Genomic DNA, 22,945 nt, shown 5'->3' on the forward strand with positions numbered 1-22,945 from the left:
TAATTGTTACTAACGAATAAAATTAGATTTATTAAATAATACTTAAAATATTTGAACAACACTGTATACAGGATAAAAGCTTTGTGTAGAGTCCAGAGTCCAGAAATGTGTAGAGTTTAAGGCCAGACATCTGTATATTGAAACATGTAACGTTTCAGTCTAGACTTGTCACTGTGATGATATGTTAATAGTTCAGGTCCAGACATGTTTGAAAATTGAAACATGTAACGTTTGAGTCTAGACGTAACCCTTTAATCAAAAAAGTATATTTGAGTATTATATATTTCTCCACAGTAAACAAAACACCTGACACAGTCATTACAAGTCCAGGTCACTAATAAAGAATACAGTGTCACTGGTTCACGTGGAGTAAAGGACACTTACCTTTACAGTTAAGTCCTTGATGGATTATCCCATACAGTAACGAACCACAGTGGTCACAAAATGTTGGACTTGTGTAGGTGTGTTCCAGAAAATGATGTTTTGTTCGTATATCCTATAAAAAAAGAGGTTTGGGTTTAGCGCACAGGAAAAATGTCTGTCAGAATTGGTTGTTTTCTTACTGATAAAAAAAAATATATATATATTTCATGTGTGACGGAAGAGTTTTCCATTTCAAAGCAAATAGTTTACAAAAAAAAACTTTTACTAATTCAGTTGTTGTTTCTTTCTGTTGAATCTCTATGTAATCATTTGGTAGCTCAGAAATAACCTTAAAATACACCTGTTCATTTGTGTATTAGTGTAGGTAATTATACACCAGTTATTTGTATATCAACATACGTAACTATACACCTGTTCGGTTGTGTATTCATGTAGGTAATTATACACCAGTTATTTGTATATCAACATACGTAACTATACACCTGTTCATTTGTGTATTAGTGTAGGTAATTATACACCAGTTATTTGTATATTAACATACGTAACTATACACCTGTTCGGTTGTGTATTCATGTAGGTAACTATATACCAGTTAGGTTGACAAAGTATATTTCACAATACACATTCAAACTCGATATCTCGACCACATTTCCATGAATTATCTTTAATTTACACTTCATAAAATGTATAACAATCACCAGAGTTCAGTGATTTTCTTGTATGAAACTCACCTCTGATCATAAACTAATATAATATCTTTAATATATGTAAGCAAAATCTCGGGCATACATATTGAAACATTTGTTAACAATACATGAAAATATACTGTTATAGTATTTAAGAACATTTCTTAGTTTATAAACAAATGTCAAGTTTAGTATTATATGGCTAAGTTATACACCATGGACATTAGTTTGTAACAAATCTTCATTTGATATAGAAAACTCGTGTCTCGTCATAACCCGATGTAAAAGTGTTAATATATGTATCTGAAATTACATACTTAACATGCTTACTGAACACTGGTGAAGAAAGCTTCATGATATACCAAAACGTTATTTAAGAAACTTTCTTAGTTTACAAAATGCAGACATACATCTCAGTGTAACAATACCAATAGTATATACCTTCTAAAGTAGGTTACCATAATTGAAACATAAGGGACAAGTAATCGGTTTCTTTATTTTAGAAACTACACAAAACAGTTGAAAACTAAACTGCCTTCATAGCGACCATCACATACAACTATCGCACAGCTTAAAACAGATATAACTAAAATATCACACATACATAGGTTTACTGTGTGCCATTACACAGTAAAGGATCTTTCATTTTTTCCTGGGCTCACTGAAACACCATGCATGTATGATAACCAACCAAATACTGAGAATATACAGTTAGTATTTTCATACCTATGCAATGAAATTATCTAGGTAGTGACAATGTTTCATCATTGGTAACTGAACTTTAGAAACGAACAGTTTAATTAAACACAAAAAATTATGCATCACTACATATTTAGAGTGAACCAATCTATTTTAAATTCCTTATACTGTAGATACATAGAGACAGTGTGTCATATTTAGTTTTATTTTACTAAAAGTTTCTGGTAAACATTCAGTATATTGTAAGTACATAGATAGCGACAATGTATTATAATTAACTTTCATTTTAACAGCTTTATGTGGATGTATATAACGTTTAACTCTCTTGACTTCAGTTCGACGTTATGTAATGAGTTCTAATCAGACTGAAACACTGACAGTTTTTCAAATACAACATGAGTTTCATGTACTATCACATAGTACTGTTTTGTAAGTTATCTGTAAAGTGAAATGCGTGTGAAAAGTATTATAATATCAGTACTATTCTTTCGTGTATTTGAAAAACAGCTAAATTTAAACTAGAAAATTTTCGAAATATGTAGAAAGGAACATGTAATGAGCATAGGTCTTCGATTTGTTAAAGTGAAATGTCTCACAACCGAACACTGTATGTATGACCACATGACACCCCCCCCCCAACAATCATGTCTGGATTTTAGTGTCCACACTGATTGTGTCTGACGTTTGTAATTCTTAAACATCTGTTTCCAGATTGCATGCATGCGATTTGTTATTAGTGTCTAACTTTAGATGGTTTGAAAGTACTGGTATTTCAAGCAATAGTAAATTAGTAAGTCGTTCATTTATTATATTTAGAGTTAGGATAAATATTAGTCATGTATGATTTATGAAACATTAAATGCCCTACAGAACACTGTTTGAAACAAGCTACGAACATTTTTAAAATGTATTCCATACTTTTACAAGTTCTGTGTGCATTTGGAGGTGATCAGTGGTTATTTAGAAAATGGACGAATACAGTAAGTCAGTCATCTATTATTTTATTACAAGTAATAAACTTTAAAATGATTAATTAAATCTAAACGTTGATGACTTATAGAAGTACTGTCACAGTATATTTGTTAAAGTCCTACAGTAATAATAGTAATGAAGTACATGTAAAAGTCCATCTTTTTATTTTTCACAAATTAGTAAAAAGTGTTGTTACATAATAAGCATTTTATTGACAATGTAAATTGTTGTATAAAGCATAAATTTTAATTATTGTATAATATTGGGCTTTTCAGGGCAATTTAAACATACAGTCATGTGTTGCATGTGTCAGATTCAATTACATATAGCCCTTTTAGGACAGGAATTTTAATAGTTTAGAACTGAAAATCTTTAATCACTTGATTGAGTAGATTTTATTTATCGTATTATCCTTGTAAGATTAATTAATATATAAGAAAATATAGTGTCTTTTTTTTTAGAACTCTGCCTTTGAAAATCATGAGATAAAGCAAAGTGTAAGTTATTTTGTTACATAAAGTCAAATGAGTAAAAGTGTTATTATATATTAAATATTTTAGTTACGATGTAAATTGTTGTATAAAGTGAAGTTAGTAAATATTAAAGTTTTAATTATTGTATAATACTGCTCTTTTTAGGCTGATTGAACATATAGTCGTGTATTGTATGCATGTTAAAAATATATATAACTGTGATCATGTTACATTAAATAATATGTCATTTCATTAAAAAATACTTATCTATAATTAAAAGAGTAAGTTTTAATTACGATATCATCATTTTAAGACGTAAAACGTAATCAACTGATGCATTAATATTAAGTGTCCTATGAATTAGTGTTAAGCGTCCTTTTAAGAATGATCTAATTGATTTTTCATTATCATCTTGATGAAACATCTATTGCATGAGTCATCACTGCCAGAAACATGTTCTCTACTTTATAGTAAGCTGATTTAATTATTAATTAATTGACTAATGAAGTAGCATTCACTGCCCTTTTTAGAATTAACAAATTAATTTGTGTTAACGTCCTTTTTAAGGTTATTAACCATGAGTGATTAACAAATTCGTGTTAAGCATAATTTTTATGACGATTTGATTAATTAATTACATTATTGTTAAAGCATATATTATATGAGTCGTGGCCACTTGTCATAGTGGCCTAAAAACACGTTTTCTACCTTGTGACGTAATCGTCCATCAAGGTTTCTTGTCCGGTATCGAACTATAATTCCAGCCCTCTATAAGTTTAGTTGCACCATCTGGTGACACTTAGCTGATGTATAAAATCATGGCTACCTGTTATGGCGGCTAGTAACGCGTCCCTGAAACTATGAGCTCGTCATTTTTGATTCCATCATTCCCTCTCCATTCCGTCCCCTGAGGCAGCCAATCAGCATGAGGCGGCATTCTTTGGGCCTGATATTCCCTCCCTTTATACTGTGAGATATCTTGAAGGTATACTAGATAGGTTAATTTGATCGCACTGGTTACTATGGGAATGTCTTGGAAGATATTAGATTATCTTCTCGTCGTAGTACTAGTTTCCATGACAAAACTAATAAAAAATATCACAAGTTTCATTTGTGCTCTCTCTCATTTTGTTACAGTAGCTCCTTTGAAGATATAATTTGGAAGATTATAAAATTTCAAGAATGTCAAACTGTATGATGAGTTTTTGATGTTATCCTAATTTATCTCTTCAGGAATTAAGAGTGAACAGAAAATGAAAGTAATCGCCAGTCTACCATCACTATGTTTACTGAATATTAGCGAGACTATATTAAACTATTTATTGTTCAGTTTTATAAGCTAGTATAACTTGTAAGTAAATATTAGTTGTTTAGCAAATATTCATCATCGTCCAACAGAGAAATTAGTTGAAAGGAATCGCATAAGTTCTCTGTTTTAGAACCAGTTAGCATTCCTCTCCTTTTTTTGTTTATAATTTTTCATCAAATCCACTCCTAATTTTGAACCGATGGACTAGAGGGAAGTTACATAATCATCACCATCAATTGTGGGGTGATTCTTATATCTAACCAAATAGTCGGATATAATTGTTACTCTTAAAGCACAGCACTTGCAGCAGAGTGTAGAGCTATCCTTTTTGCGGCAACGGGACTCGGACCACGAACACTTGTATTTACAGTTCGGACCTGCTAACTACCAGGCCACACACAATAAATCAATGAAATAATTTTAAACTACAATTTAAAAATTTATATTTCAAATATTTTCTAGCCTAAACACTAAGGCATGGCATGGCGGTGAGTGGTGATGACTAGCTGTCTTCCCTCTAGTCTTACACTGCTAAATTAGGGACGGCTAGTGTAGATAGCCCTCGAGTAGCTATGCGCGAAATTCAAACCAAACCAAGCCTAAACACTGACGAATCTTAATGTAGTAACGTCTTCTAGTAATGTTTGAACCTTTTAATTTACGTAATTCAGCAGAGATAGTTGCTAATAGGACGAGTTACTGGCCATGTGGTGATGATGAAGGGAAAGAAAACCAGTACTTTCCAAGAAGCTTTCACAGTAACACGACACAGCATTCCTCGCTCAAAAATTGATTTGAAATTTCTCGTAATGCATTACATTAGAGTAGAAAGTAATTATACTAATCGGTTATTAAAAATGAGTGATGAAATATATGACGTGTATGAGGACATATTTCCATTTGTGGGATTATGTTAATCGGTTTGTTGAGGACGTTGATTTAAAAACTGGCTACAATAAAAATAGAAAAAAATATTAGTTAAGTTCCTACAGGAAACGTTTGAATCTCAGAAACTTACAAATTTCACATTGTTACTTTATCACAGAGTTTATTATGGAAATGATAAAATAAGGGTTTTGTTTTCTTGCTAAATCAACCCTAATTTTAATATTTTAAAATAATGATCAACTAATCGAAAGAGTAGAAATATATGCAGTTGAAACACAAATATTGAATAAATAAAAGGACTTTAGCAACACCTACTTACATCTGTGTCCACTCCTTTATCTGCTCCCGGACACTTAAAGTTCACGAATTCGTGGCATCTTTTATGGACAACGAAACTACAAACTAAATACAAAATTATGTCACAAAATAGTTTATTTCCTCGTACACATCAATAGTTATGGAAAAGAAGCACAAAGTAACGTTATCAAACTTTATATTTTCTTTAACAGATTCCTCGTTATCTTATGAACAATAAAATTTAAAATTAAAAACATTTATGTTATACTACTGTTCTGTTCTATTATAGGCCGTGAGACATATTGTATAGAAGTCATAATTTAGTCGAGTCCTAAAACTTTCTGTTCTTTTACAAAATTATATTTTCTGTTGAGCAATGAGCTCAGGACTTAAACACAGACAGGTATTTCGAAACTATTTCTTGTCTCTGACAAATCTCAAATCAGTGTATAGAAAATGATGAAAAAATCAAGCACAAACTTATATATTACAGTTTTTTTTTAAGTTTCCCTTTTTATGTTATTTAGTGGAATAAACCTAAGAACCATCCGCCGTTTCATGGTCCAAAATCTTTCTTTTACACTCAAATTTTATGTTTTCAAATACTAAGTATTAGTATCGTTTCTATAACAATTAATCAAGACAGCACAGCTAGACTTGTGTGTGTGTTTTCTTATAGCAAAGCCACATTAGGCTATCTGCTAAGTTTACCGAGGGGAATAGAACCCCTCATTTTAGCGTTGCAGTAGCGGGAGTTTGTTTGGTTTGCTTTGTTTTCAATTTCATGCAAAGCTTTACGAGGGTTTTTTGCGCTAGCTGTCCCTAATTTAGCAGTGTAAGACTAGAGGGAAGGCGGCTAGTCATCATCACCCACCGCCAACTTTTGGACTACTCTTTTACCAACGGATAATGCGATTGACTGTCACATTATAACGCTCCCACGGCTGAAAGGGCGAGCATGTTTGGTGTGACGGGGACTCGAACCCGCGACCCTCACATTACGAGTTGAGTGCCTTAACCACCTGCCCATGCTGGGCCGCTAGCGGGGACACACTTAAGTAACCTACATGAATATCACCAGGATTGGAATAGAACCAGTATGTGAAGACAGTATCCAGGCTTTCAGTGACATTCAAGAAGTTACGTAAGTTTTGAGGTATCATTTTTCATGTCATGATAAACTTGTATTTAATGTTAAAAATACTAGAGAAGAGGAAGGAGTAGAAATATTAAAATGAATGACATGACGTATGAATCATGTGTGAACTTGCTGTTACTTTAGAGGGGATTAATTGTACTCTAGAATGATTCGTATATGAAAGTTAAGTGTTTACGTGTCGTGACACCACTTACGACAAGATTAGTACCTATATTTTGACGACGAATTCCTCGACTATCTGATAATGTAATGAATGTTGTCCCGGGTATACTTATTGTTGGAAGGATGTACGTAAAACACCTTCACAAAAAAGGATATTTCTACTGTGATAATGTAGTTTCAAAGTACACGACATTTTCAAGAAAGTTGTAGTGGGATAAGACATGGAACATTTTTCTTATAGAACAAGAGTTGACATATTGATGTCATAGATCGGGAACGTGGAACACTGTTCTTATAAAGTGTTTTAACTCTGTCTTTAGGGGTGATAGTAATGAAAACACACATATATATATATTTCCATTTTAGTGAAATTAAATAATTAGATCCAAATGTAGCCAAATAAGTAGATAAAATCATGAGGAAGGACTGCGTTAGAAACAGCAAATCCCAATCTATGATTAATTATATTATAACCATAAACAAAACACATTGAAATTAAACACAATATGCTGCATATTTTCAAAAGGATCCTAGGCTACAAGCTACAACGTGGGATTATAAAATGTATCTTAGGTTTTGGAGGACCTACATTGCGGGGGGATACACCATCTATCAATCTTAACCTCCCTTCGCCAGTCTCACATGAAGAAATTCATAAATAATAATAATGAAATAATCAAAATAAATTGAAATTAAGAGAACAAACTGTGGGTATTAAACCCTACAACGTCCCACACCTATATCACCCTTCACTGCCTGTAGAGGTGACTGCTGTCCAAAGTTAAACAACAAAACAAGTAACAGGAGTTCCAATGGGAGTTAACTATTCTACTTGTATTGCAAAGTTATATCTTTATTTTCAAGATAACAGATTTATTGAAAAGTATATAAACCCCAACATTTTTCCTTTGACTTACAAATGCATAGATAATTTAATTTGTATAAATATTCTCGAGGTAAATACTATTATTGATATTATTTATCCGGTAGAATTAGAAATTGAAAATATTTCAATATATAATATAGAGGTACATTATTTAGATTTAGAAATCAAAATAACTGATAATGATATAAATCTAAATATTTTGCTTCTCCAATATATGGTTTACCCTCTTTTAATAGTAATGTACCATACCCTTCTGTTATAACTATTACAACTCTACAATTACTCAGATTTTGTAAAATATGTAATAAATTACAATATTTTATTATTAATATTGAAATACTGATACAAAAAATACTTCACGGATTTAACAGAGAATCTCTAAATACAATTATTAAAATATTCTGTGATAAATATAAGAATGCATTAATTAAATATAAAGTAAAAATAAAGGAACTTTTACTGAAAATTTCTGATAATTATTTTTAGTTTTTGATAGCGTCATTCAAACAAGTTGGCACTACTTTTATGCGGATGAATACTTTATCATATATATAGGCTTATTTAGAGTCTTACCTAAACTAACTGGTTGGTATTTTATACTAGTATAATTTGTCTATTGGACTATTAATTAGCGCTTTACCGCTATAATAGGAGCTGGAACGCCAACTTGTTTACCTTACTTAGCCCCAAGTGATAATACATAATTTTGTAGTTTCTTCTTCACTTTGAGGAGCAGTCACTTTCCCACAACTGTCTGCAGCCAGTGAAGGGTGATACAGATGTGGGACATTGTGGGTTTGAGCACCCACATATTGCTCTCCTAATTTCTATTTATTTTGATTATTTTATTATTATTATTATTTATTAATTTCTTCATGTGAAACTGGCGAATGAAGGTTAAGACTGAGAGACGGTGTATCCCCACTGAAGTGTGGGTTCTTATTTTATATTGATCTCCAAAACACAGAGTACATTTTGTATCTCTGCGGATTCTTTTGATGTGGACTTGTTTTAGGTTATAACAAACTACCATGAGTCAGTCCTTACTTTTGATTTTGTTTTAATTTACTTGACTGTTGAGTATTATTCTTATATATATATGTATATTGGTGATAACAAGACATTAAAAACCTGTTTTGTCAGTGATTAATCTGGTTTAAGTAAACCTTCCTTATTGTTACTGTGAAACAAAACCTAACAATAAAACGATATAGAACTTACTTTTAAACCTTTCTTATTGTTATAGTAAAACAAAATCTATCAATGAAACTATATAAAACTCACTTTGACATTGGTGTCCTTGCTTCCCGAAGCCCCTGAAACATAATAATCTTATTGAAACTTTAAAAATATTAAATATATGTCCTTGAAAATTAAGTTACAAGTTAATCTGTGTTAACTTAAATCAATCACTCTCTGTAGTTCTTAGTTCATTATGATCAAATCTTTGATTCGAATCAGATAATTAATCAGAGTATTTTGGACTTTCACTAAGAAGTAGTGTAACATGTTCCACATCTTTGGAGCTCAGACCTTAACATTTATCATAATGTAATACCATTGTAGCCAAAATAGTGATCGCATCTTGATCCATAACAGTGAATACATTAGTGTAGTTCAACTTTGACTCTGATCAAATATGATACACTAGTGTGGTTCAGCTTTGACCCTTGTCAAATACATTAGTGTAGTTTAAATTCGACCCTTCTCGGATATATTAGTGAAGCTCAATTTTGGCAGTCATTATAGTTAACAGTTATCAGTTATTATAGTTGGCAGTTATTGTAGATAACAGTTATGATAGTTGACAGTTATTATTATTATTGTAGTTTAAATTTATTATAGTTACCAGTTATTTGAGATGACAGTTATTATTTTTAACAGTTATTATAGTTGATAACTTTGTAGTTAACCGTTATTACAGTTGACAGTTATTATAGTTATTATCATTATTATAGTTAACAGTTATTATAGTTATTATTATTATTATAGTTCACAGTTATTATTATTATTATAGTTCACAGTTATTATTATTATTATAGTTAACAGTTATTATAGTTAACAGTTATTATAGTTATTATTATTATTATAGTTCACATTTATTATTATTATTATAGTTCACAGTTATTATTATTATTATAGTTAACAGTTATTATAGTTCACAGTTATTATTATAGTTCACATTTATTATTATTATTATAGTTCACAGTTATTATTATTATTATAGTTCACAGTTATTATTATTATTATAGTTAACAGTTATTATAGTTCACAGTTATTATTATAGTTCACATTTATTATTATAGTTCACATTTATTATTATTATTATAGTTCACAGTTATTATTATTATTATAGTTCACAGTTATTATTATTATTATAGTTCACAGTTATTATTATAGTTCACATTTATTATTATTATTATAGTTCACAGTTATTATTATTATTATAGTTCACAGTTATTATTATTATTATAGTTCACAGTTATTATTATTATTATAGTTCACAGTTATTATTATTATTATAGTTCACAGTTATTATTATTATTATAGTTCACAGTTATTATTATTATTATAGTTCAGAGTTATTATTATTATTATAGTTAACAGTTATTATAGTTCACAGTTATTATTATAGTTCACATTTATTATTATTATTATAGTTCACAGTTATTATTATTATTATAGTTAACAGTTATTATAGTTCACAGTTATTATTATTATTATAGTTCACAGTTATTATTATTATTATAGTTCACAGTTATTATTATTATTATAATTCACATTTATTATTATTATTATAGTTCACAGTTATCATTATTATTATAGTTCACATTTATTATTATTATTATAGTTCACAGTTATTATTATTATTATAGTTCACAGTTATTATTATTATTATAGTTCACAGTTATTATTATTATTATAGTTAACAGTTATTATAGTTCACAGTTATTATTATTATTATAGTTCACAGTTATTATTATTATTATAGTTAACAGTTATTATAGTTCACAGTTATTATTATAGTTCACATTTATTATTATTATTATAGTTCACAGTTATTATTATTATTATAGTTAACAGTTATTATAGTTCACAGTTATTATTATTATTATAGTTGACACATATTATATTTAACAGTTATGGTAGTTAACAGTTATTATAATTATTATTATAGTTATCATTTATTATAGTTTAAACTACCTATTGATCAGTCCTTCATTGATTTAATTGATGAAACCAAAAGAGCAAAGGACCTGATACCGAGTTCTGAGGTAACCACTTAAGACATGAATTCAGTATGAGGTAACTCAATCGACCTTCTCTCTTCCATCCAACCAGCTTTCTACTGAATTAGTCAAGATATCCCCTACACCTACAGAGATAACTTTTATAACAATCCTTTTATGTGGCACCTTGCCAATTGCTTTCTGAAAATCCGAATACACCAAATCCACTCTGGTAAAGTGAAGTTCCTCATTACCTTTATCAGTTTCATCTGATGGTCTGCAACAAATTACAATTAAAGTCTTCTCCCACTATAACCAGTAACAGAAACCAAAATAGATTGAGCGTCATTGCTGCTAGTGTTGACATCCTCAATGTGAACAGCTTTCAACTCCCATTTTACAAATAAAGCCACTCCTTCCCCCTCTTTAATATTCTATCCCTGTCAAAAAGTCTGTAACCCTATATTTCAAAGCAATTCCTATCACCAAAATTGTCTACATTTACCCAGGTTTCAGCTATTTCCATTATATCATAATCTCCTGTTTCGACCAGTGCCCTAAAATCATCCTTTTCTTATGCTTCTATAATTACAATAACAACAATCTGTCTTTCAATAAAAATTTCTTTGTATCTTATTTTTCCACTATGCACTGTATTTTTCCTTATTATTCTGACCCTCATCACTGTCTAGCCTTAATTTACAGCTTCCCTTACAGTTGAGTTAATAGTCCCAACAAAACAACCATTCCCTTCACCATTTAAATGTAAACCATCAGTTCCAAGAAGTTTCTTCTCTCATTAAACTGATCTCACAAGTCCAACCATCTTCTTATCTTTACATATTAATATAACCCTAGCATTTAGCCCTAGCAACCTACTCATAATTTTATACTCAAAATTAAGTACAATAATATAATTTCAGTACAGGGGGAATATAACATCAATAGAATAAAATGATATGTTAGTATTTAGGGAATATCACGTTAATAAAGTACAAGAATACAGTGGCAGATTTGGGTGGATATGGAGGGCTAGTGTGGCTACAGAATTTAATGTTATTGGTGGAGAAATATAACGTCAATGAGTTTAGTAACGTAATATTAGTATAGTGAAATGCCACATTCACAGAGTATAAGATTATAATGTTAGTAGTGGAAGAATATCATGTTAACAGCGTACATGAACATAATGTTAATAGTGTAGTGGCTTATAAAATCAATAGATTACGATGCTATAATGTTCACGGTAGAGGAAAAAAAATCCACGGTTTTCCATTTCAATCATAATATGGTATTTTATGCCTTGAGGATTTCCTCAAGAGTAGTAAGTTATATGGAAATTTGAAGGACACAGAGTTTGTTTTTGTTACTGTTACTCACCAAGCTATACATAAGACTTACTGCTGAGCTATCAGGGGTAATAAGGAGTTACAGAGTGTGTGTGTGAGGGAGAGTCAAATAACAGAAAATGCACAATAACAACGAAAATATAACCATAAGTAAAACAAGAATAAGTGTCTTTTGTAGCTGTTTTGGATTGGTGAAAGAGAGAAAAGAAGTGAAAGCCTAGTGAGATCTGTCTCACCAGTCCATTTCATATAAAGTAAACTAGGACTAAGATGAAGCTGTAAAATGAAAGTCAATACAAACCTAAAACAATGTTTAAACACAAAAAATACAAAGATTTTAGCTGAACTATAAAAAAGTGTTAAACCTCACAAAAATTAAGTCAAAAATCTCTTCAAATTATTTCAGTTCACTAAAAGTTTTGAATAAATAAAAATGTCTTGAACAAATAACAAACCTAACAATTTAAGCCAAGTTTACACGTAAAACCTCTTTTTGTGTAACCTTGATCCACTTATGATGAATAACAGGAGCAAAAATGCCTCTGAGCCATTATCTCATTTGCTGGCAGAAAATAACAGCTTTCTATTCCTTGATGTCACCTGCTATTTTCCCTGCAAGAAATTCGATTAACTGGCAATTAATAGAAAGGAGTCTCGGATAGAGTTAGCAAGAAGTTATGACGTGTTTACTTGAAATACTTTTCACGTCCAAATTGAATTTTAAAAAATACAGAAATTTCGAGAAATATTACTTATTGATTAAGGGTGGTAGAAAGCACATGGTGCTATTCTATACCACAATAATAAAAAGGTAAATATAAACTGAAAAGTGAAGCACAAAACCTGAAACACTCAAACGTCACCTTTTTGTGTAAGGATGCTGTCATGCATCAAAATTTACACTACATGGCCAAATGTATGTGGACACCCCTTCTAATTAGTGGGTTCGGCTATTTCAGCCACACCCATTGCTAACAGGTGCATAAAATTCAGCTTACGGCCAAGCAATCTCCATAGACAAACATTGGCAGTAGAATGGGTCGTACTAAAGAGCTCAGTGACTTTCAACGTGACATTGTCATAGGATGCCACCTTTACAACAAGTCAGTTCGTCAAATTTCTGCCCTGCTAGAACAGCCCTGTAGGCTGTAAGTGCTGTTATTGTTAAGTGAAAACGTCTAGGAGCAACAACAGCTCAGCTACGAAGCAATAGGCCACATATGCTCACAGAACGGGACCACCAAGGTTTGAAGCCCGTAGAGCGTAAAAATCGTCTGTCCACAGTTGTAACACTCACTACCGAGTTCCAAACTGCCTCTGGAAGCAACGTCAGCACAAGAACTGTTTGCTGGGATTTTCATGAAATGGGTTGCCATAGCCGAGAAGCCGCACACAAGCCTAAGATTACCATGTGCATTAACAAGCGTTGGCTGGAGTGGAGTAAAACATACTGCCATTGTACTCTGAAGCAGTGGAAACGCGTTCTCTGGAGTAATGAATCACGCTTCACTATCTGGCTGTCTGACGGACGAATCTGGATTTGGTGGATGCCAGAAGAAAGCTACCTGCCTGAATGCATAGTGCCAATTGTAAAGTTTTGTGGAGGAGGAATAATGGTCTGGGGCTATTTTCCATGGTTTTGGGCTAGGCTCTTTAGTTCCAGTAAAGAGAAATCTTAATGATACAGTATACAATAATATTCTAGAGAGTTGTGTGCTTCCAACTTTGTGGCAACAATTTGGGGAAGGCCCTTTTTTGTTTTAGCATGACAATGCCCCCGTGCACAAAGCTAGGTCCATAAAGACATGGTTTGCCGAGGTTGATGTGGAAGAACCTGACTGGCCTGCACAGAGCCCTGACCTCAACCCCATCGACACCTTTGGGGTGAATTGGAACGCCGACTATGAGCCAGGCCTTCTAGCCTGACACAAGTGCCCGCCCTCACTAATGCTCTTGTGGCTGAATAGAAGCAAATCCCCACAGCCATGTTCCACAATCTAGTGAAAAGCCTTCCCAGAAGAGTGGAGGCTGTTATAACAAAAAAGGGAGGGACCAACTCCATATTAATATCCATGGTTTTGGAGTGAGATGTTCAACAAACACATATGGGTGTGATGGTTGGGTGTCTACATAGTTTTGGCCATACTGTGTACTTTCATTTTTCCTCTACTTTGAAATTCCATTTTGCACGTTTTTGATAATAAAACAAGGAACTTTGTTCACCATCTCAGTTTCTTTAGCATTTTTCTTCAGTTGTAACGACAACAAAAAAAGAAAGAAACATTGTTATTAATAAATGTTCTGAAATAAAATACTATTAGAATTTTGAGCCATCGGATGTTTCTAGTAAAGAAATTTAAAGTTTTATATAAAGTATGAATCTCGGGTGACAGAAAATGTTTTAAAAAATCCGAAACGGCACATACGTACTCACATTCTGCCATTTGTTCAACTTCTGTTTTTGTAGTTTAATATTTCACTACTCGAACGTGTCTTGTTTGGATGACAAATCACAGAAAGTTTTCAAGTACAAGCACTTGATATTTGGTAAATCTACATTAGCTCATGCTCTAATCGAGTATACTGTAATCGCGTATGTGAAAACGTGTACTTTATCAATATCTTTCAGTTTATTATTTAAAACCTTGTTCTGAATAATAAAATGATAATTCTATTTTGGAATGTTATATTCCCCTACAGGTGTCTACTGACGTCATCAGTCTGGAACATGTAATTGACAACAAAACAATGGTTTGTGGCCATGATTACTACGATATTACTTAATGTGTAAATAACATGCTTATGGTTAGATAAATCTCAGAACCTCTTTAGTCACCTAAATACTTTATCTGCATGCCCTAAAACAACTATATATGAACATAACTTAAATCATATATAAACTACGCTTGCGTATTATTCACTTCCAAATTCATCAACCTAGGCTCCATGCGCTGATCTTTCTAATATTTCTAATCCCACGTTTCATTTGTACATCACTGTCTAGGGAAACTAGAAAGCTTAATGAACTGTAAAAAAAAGTATTTACGTATAAGAACACACGGTGACGCAATAAAAACTGTGTATCTATACAAGTGTCTTTTATTATAACCTCGATACAGCTATAAGGACTGGATGAACTGTGTATCTATACAATAGTATTGGGGATAGAGTTATGAGAAGTGGATGAGTGTGTATATTAATTAACGAATAAGACTGCACAGTGACTTTCCGGACACCCTGTATATAAATAAGAGTCATGATAAAACTAACTAAATTGTGTCTACATAAGAGCCGCACTAAAGCTAAGAGTAAATGGGTTGTATATATTTATGGTCTCTCTTTATGAGAATCCAAATACAACTTCATGGACTGTGTGAAATGTATTTAGATAAAGCTTGAGAAATGGCTGAGTTGTATCTCATTTGTGAATTGAAGGTTTCTAAAGTGTGTCTATATAGTATTGTGGATAAAATGGTGAGCACTGGCTGAACTGTGTACCTACAGCATTCTGCAAAAATGTTAGGACAAAGTCAAACTAAACATTTTAAGCTACTTTTAAAGAAAAGTGGAGCGTAAGTAACAGGTGAAACATGAAACTTTTATTAATTTTAGTAGAACAGAATACTCAGTGGAAGTACCTGAAAAACAACTAATATTTCATGTCCATTTTTTGGTTTAATAACTGCAAACAGTCTTTCAGACATTGTTGCAATATATTTAATCAAAGTATCCTTTAGGATTTTACTCCAGATGTCTCTAATACACTCCTATAAAGTTTCTTTGAAAGTAACTTTTGGTTTATCGAGTTTTTTATCAATGAAATCCCAGACCTGCTCAATGGGTTGATATCGGGGCTCTGTTGAGGCCATTGCATCATTTGAATGACTCCAGCAGCCTCTTTCTTATCTAAGTAATGTCTACATAGGTTGGATGAGTTTTTCAGGTCATTATCTTCTTGGTAGTAGAATATTTTACCAATAACACACAAACCACTTGGTTACCATGATGTTTCAATATCTGATGGTTCTTGCGTTGGTCCATTGTTCCATCTATCTTGCAAATATCTCCTATCTCCTCAGCAGAAAATCACCCACGAACCGCCATACTGCCTCCCACATACTTCATGATAGGCGCTATGCATTGAGGTACCTTCCACCTTTCTTCTGCTGGGCGTATAATCTACGCTTTGAACTAAATATTTTAAACTTGGACTACTCTATCCATAAAACTCTTTTCTGATCATCAACTATCCAGTTTTGCGCTTTTCAGCAAATTTCAGTCTCTTGACAATATTTGGAGACCAAAGTAAATGTTTTCAACTGCTACATGACTAAATATTTCATTATCATTGAGTATTCTTGATACTGTAGGTATAGACACTTTTCCGTCATCTGATACATGGTTGTTTATCTCGTGCTTTAGATCAGTGACAGTCATTCCTTCTGTCCTGAAGGCTGCATAAACAAAGATGCTTAACATCAGTATCATTAAGTTTTGGTGTTCTGTCTCTTTCTTTCCTATTTTCAAATTTACCTGTTTCGGTCTCACGATTGAGGGTGTACTTGACAGTGTTTGGGGAACATTTCAAGTCTGCATCAATACATCAGAGAGTCCAAATAGCATCATGTAAAGCTTTTATACAAACTCTCTGCTCTACTGACAATTATTTATGGATTTTGGTCTATGGCATGACAACACAAATTAATATATAAAGTTAAAAATTATTTTTATCAGGGTTTATTTGTGGTGTGTTGTCCAGTTGATTTCTTCTAGTATACTTGACCATATGTTAGTTCCTTTCTGTATTATTAAGACACTGTATGGGGTACCATGAAAGTTATTTAAGACCCTAAATTTGATCAGTGTATTCATTCAAGCAAAACCCTTATGACATGCTCTTGGTACAAGTATATAGGAATTCTAAAAAACGATAAGTATTTTCATCCTAACTCATTCAGTTGTCAACAGTGAAACATTATCATAATGTTAAAATGTACCTGCTGTAAAGAATTAGCCACAGAAAATGAATAGAATGACAAAATATTCTCTTGCTCTAACACTTTTACACAGTAAACACAGTCCGTTAGTAATGATAGATGTATATACTTGCTTATTTGTACTCCGTTGGTGATGATGGATATATATACTTGCTTATTTGTAGTGTCCATTAGTAATAATGGATGTACATACTTGTTTATTTGTAGTGTCCATTAGTAATGATAAATGAATGTACTTGTTTATTTGTAGTGTCCATTAGTAATGATAAATGAATGTACTTGTTTATTTGTAGTGTCGTTACTAATAGTAGATGTATATACTTGTTTATTTGTAGTGTCGTTAGTAATATTTGTATTTGTATTGCCCATTAGTAATCATGGATGTATATACTTGTTTACTTGCAGTGTCCATTGATAATGAAGGGTGTAGATTCTCGTTCATTTGTAATGTCTATTGGTAATGGTGGATGTATATACACTGCTGGTCGAAATCTTCAGGCCAATGAACATAAAGAAAAAAATATGCATTTTGCGTTGTTAGACTTAGCTACTTATTTGAGTAGAGCTCTGAAAAACGAAAATAAGAAAGGGAAAAATAAAAATAAAAACCTTTTTAGCATTTAATAGGGAAAATGTGAACACTATGAAATTAGCCTAAATACTAGCTGGTCAAACGTATAAGACCATACCAAAAAGAAGTTCTAAACAGGGTAGGAAATACCCAACAAGAGGTCTCAGCAGTGAGTTGCATGGCCGTCATTGCGAATAACCGCAAACATTTACTTTGGTATGGTCGATATAAGCGTTTGCAGAAGGCTGGCTGGAATATTATTCCAAGGGGTGAAGATGGTTTCACGAAAATAATGCACTCTTTGGAATTGACGTCCATTTCTATAGACCTTGCCTTGCCATCCACCCCCACACATTTTCAATGGGGCTCAGTTCGGGCGAACATGCTGGATGGTCGAAAAGAAACACGTTATTAGCCATGAAAAAGTCCTTTGTCCTGCGGGCATTGTGGATTGCAGCGTTGTTCTGCTGAAAGATCCAGTCATTTCCACACAAGCGAGGGCATTCAGTCAATAAGGATGCTCTCTCCAATATGCCAATGTAGCCAGCTGCTATTTGACGCTCCTGTATAAACTGAAACTCCATTGTTCCATGGAAGGAGAAAGCACCCCAGATCATGATGGAATCTCCTCCACTGTGTCGTGTAGAAAATGTCTCCGGTGGGATATCCATATCGTGCCAGTAACGTTTGAAGCCATCTGGACCATCCAGGTTACATTTTTTTTTCTCATCAGAGAACAAAACTTTCATCCACTTTTCTACGTCCCATGTTTTGTGCTTCTCAGCAAAGTTTAACCGAGCTGTTTCGTGGTGTGGAAGGAGGCGTGGCTTTTGAAGACATTTACGGTTTTTAAAGCCTTTCTCTCGTAGATGCCGTCTTATTGTTCTTGAGCTGCATTCTGCGTTCGTAAGGGCCTTAATCTGGTTCGACGATTGGCTGGTGTCTTGCCGGACACCAAATTTTCTTGGCGAAATTTTCTTGGGCCGACCACTTGAAATTCTCGTTCCGTGCCCCTCAGGGTCTTTTAAGAAATTTGCAACAGCAGTTTTACTATGTCCAATCTCACCAGCGATGTCACGTTGAGAAAGACCTTGCTTTTGCAGCTCGACAATTCTGTCACGTTCAAACTCTGTCAACTTTTTAGTCTTTGCCATGTTTTTACCCAATGTAACACAGGAGATGTCAGTGGAAGATATTGACAACGTTAATGCTTGAACACAAATGACTTAATTTCGTTACGTGTTTACCGATTAACGCTTCGTTTTAGTATGATCTTAAACTTTCGATCAGCTAGTATTTAGGCTAATTTCATAGTGTTTACAATTTCCCTAATAAATGCTAAAACAGTTTTTTATTTTTATTTTCCCTTTTCTTATTTTCATTTTTTGAAGCTCTACTCAAATAAGTGGTTGAGTCTAACAACGCAAAATGCATATTTTTTCTTTATGTTCATTGACCTCAAGATTTTGGCCAGCAATGTACTTGTTTATTTGTAGTGTTCGTTAGTAATCATGGACAATGTTTCTATGCTAATGTGGACAGTATGATGAGGACTAGTCCTGCATTAAATTCTGAACATATTACACCAAGATGTAAGGAGGTTGTAGCTAAATCTAAGATCTCCCTTGAATCAATAGCTGAGCACCAGCTTAGTTTGTACTGTTCTTATACATCCAAAATATGTATTTCGAGTTCATATCCCCTATCACAACATAGTTTCTGTTGTACTTTATTATATTTTCTGGAAGTTGCGTATCGAGGATTTTACTGTTCTCAAGTTTGTAACGGCTACAGTTGACTTATAGGTTAAAGCTATGCCCAGGTGAGGGTGCATGTGATATTTTTTATTAATTATAATCGTAGTGTAGCCGTTCAATTTTAAAAATGGTATATTAGTGATAAGGGTGTCGAAAATAAATATAATATCAGCGTTTATTAATATACATTGTTCTTTGACCTCCTGTCTCTTGAAAGCATGACCAACTTGAATATTAACATGAATGACAGTGAATTTATGTTTTGGATTTTATTATGAATATCTGTATTACTTGCAGGATCATTGGTACTGGATGTTAAGTTGCTAATGTTATGAATATAACTTGTGTACTTATTTGGTATTTCTGCCATGAAGTCGATTATCACGTTAGTGACAATGTAGAATCTTGATATATAAACTTGTTTATTTGTAGAGTCCATTGATAATAATGGGTGTAGGTTCTTGTTTATTTGTAGTGTCTGTTGGTAATGATGGATGTTTATACTTCATTATGGGTAGTGTTTGTTGGTAATCATGAGTGTAGATTCTCCTTTAATTGTAGTGACCATTGGTAATGATTGGTGTAGATACTTGTTTATTGGTAGTATCCGTAAGTAATGATGGATGTATATACTTGTTTATTTGTAGTGTCTGTTGGTAATGACGGATGTATGTATTTGTTTATTTTAACATCTGCTGGTAATTATGGATGTATATACTTATTTAATTGTAGTGTCTGTTTTTAATGATGGGTGAGATACTTGTTTATTTCTAGTGTCCGTTAGTAATTAAGGATGTATACAATTGTTTATATGTAGTGTCCCTTAGTAATGATGGACATAGATTCTTGTTTAATTGTAGTGTCCATTTATAACGATGGATGTAGATTCTTGTTTAATTGTAGTGTCCGTTGGTAATGATGAGTGTTGATACTATTTATTTGTAGTCTACGTTAGTAATTATGGATGTATATACTTATTTATTTGTGGTGTCCATTGGTCATGATGGGCGTAGATTCTTGTTTATTTGTGACGTTTGTTGAGTTGATAATGGTGGGCGAAGTTTCTTGTTTATTATTAGTGTCCGCTGGTAATGATGGATGTATATACGTGTTTACTTGTAGTGTTCATTAGTAATGATGGGGTTGGATTCTTGTTTGTTTGTTTTTTTTCGTTAGTAATGATTGATGTATATACTTGGTTTTTCCTACTGTCCGTTAGTAATGATTGATCAATATACTTTTATTATTTGTTGTGTCCGTTGTAATGTCGGATGTAGATATTTGTTTATTGGTAATGTCCGTTGGTAATGACGAGTGTAAATTCTTGTTCTTTTGTAGTTTCCGTTAGTAATCATGAATGTATCAACTTGTTTATTTGTAGAGTGCGTTCGTAATCATGGATGTATATATTTGTTTATTTGTAGTGTGTGTGGTAATGAAAGATTATATATTTATTTATTTGTAGTGTCCGTTAGTAATGGTGGATGTATATACTTTTTTATTTCTGGTGTCCGTTACTAATGATGGATATAGATTATTGTCTATTTGTATATGTAGTGTTTATTGGTTATGATGGGTCTAAATACTTCTTTATTGGTAGTGTTCGTTGATAATATTGGATTTATATAGTTGTTTAAATAGTGTTCGTTAATAATGATTGATGTATATACTTGTTTATTTGTAGTGTCCTTTGTAATGTTGGGGAAGATACTTGTTCATTGGTAATGTCCGCTGGTAATGATAAGTGTAAATTCTTGTTCATTTGTAGCTTCCATTAGTAATGATGGATGTATATACTTGTTTATTTGTAGTGTCCATTTGTAATGATGGGTGTAGATTCTTGTTTATTGGTACTGTCCGTTGGTAAGGATTAATGTATATTCTTGTTTATTGGTGGTGTCCGTAGGTAATGATAGATGTTTATACTTGTTTATTTGTAGTGTCCATTTGTAATGATGGGTGTAGATTCTTGTTTATTTGTGACGTCTGTTGGTAGTGGTGGGAGAAATAATTTGTTTATTGGTAGTGTCCGCTGGTAGTGATGGATGTATATACGTATTTATTTGTAGTGTCCATTCGTAATTATGTATGTATATACTTACTTAACTGTAGTGTACGTTGGTGATAATGGATGTAGATTGTTGTTTAAATGTAGTGTCCGTTGGTAATGATGGGTGTAGATAATTATTGATTTGTAGTGTCCGTTATTAATGAAAGATATATATACTTGTTTATTTGTAGTGTCCGTTAGTAATGATGGATGTATATACGTGTTTTTCTCTATTGTCTGTTGGTTATGATGTATATATATATATTTGTTTTTTGTGGTGTCTATTGGTAATGATAGTTGTAGATTCTTGTTTATTTGTGACGTCTTTTAGTAATGGTGGACGACGTTACTTGTTTATTATTAGTGTTGGTTGGTAATGATGGCTTTATATGCGTGTTTCTTTGTAGTGTCTGTTAGTAATGATGGGTGTAGATTCTTGTTCATTTCTAGTTTCCGTTTATAATGATCTATGTATATATTTGTTTATTTGTAGTATCCGTTAGTAATGAAGGATGTATATGCTTATTTATTTGTAGTGTCTGTTAGTGATGTTGGATGTATATACTTGTTTCTTTGTAGTGTCCGTTAGTATTGATGGATGTAAATACTTGTTTTTTTGTAGTGTCCGTTAGTGATAATGAATGTTTATATTTGTTCTTTTGTACTGTCCGTTATTAATGATGGATGTAGACACTTGTTTAGTGGTAGTGTCCATTGTAATGTTGGATGTATATATTTGTTTATTTGTAGTGTGTATGGTAATGATAGATGTATATATGTTTTATTTGTAGTGTACGTTGGTAATGATGGATATAGATTCTTGTTTGATTGTGGTGTCTGTTGGTAATGATGGGTGTAGATATTTATTTGTATTGTCCGTTATTAATCAATGATGTATATACTTTTTTATTTGAAGTGCCCGTTAATAATGATGGATGTATATAATTGTTTATTTGTAGTATCTGTAAGTAATAATGCATGTAGATTCTTCTTGATTTGTAGTGTCCCTTAGTGATGCTCGTTGTACATACTTGTTTGATTTTAGTGTCTGTAAGTAATAATGCATGTAAATCCTT

The 22,945-nt window shown here is 32.4% G+C and overlaps 1 protein-coding gene across 1 annotated transcript in view; it reads right to left on the reverse strand.

Moving 5' to 3' along the window:
- Positions 1–22,945, reverse strand: part of LOC143236178 (protein kinase C, brain isozyme-like) — a 67,090-nt gene that overhangs the window by 36,495 nt on the left and 7,650 nt on the right. The window contains exons 2-4 of the mRNA XM_076474465.1: positions 9,200–9,231; positions 5,731–5,813; positions 385–496 (exon numbers count right to left, since the gene is read on the reverse strand). Coding sequence (XP_076330580.1) covers positions 385–496; positions 5,731–5,813; positions 9,200–9,231 — 227 coding nt within the window. The remainder of the gene's footprint in view (positions 1–384; positions 497–5,730; positions 5,814–9,199; positions 9,232–22,945) is intronic.

This window comes from Tachypleus tridentatus, chromosome 13 (assembly GCF_004210375.1).
Source record: "Tachypleus tridentatus isolate NWPU-2018 chromosome 13, ASM421037v1, whole genome shotgun sequence".
NCBI classification, from domain to species: Eukaryota; Metazoa; Arthropoda; class Merostomata; order Xiphosura; family Limulidae; genus Tachypleus; species Tachypleus tridentatus.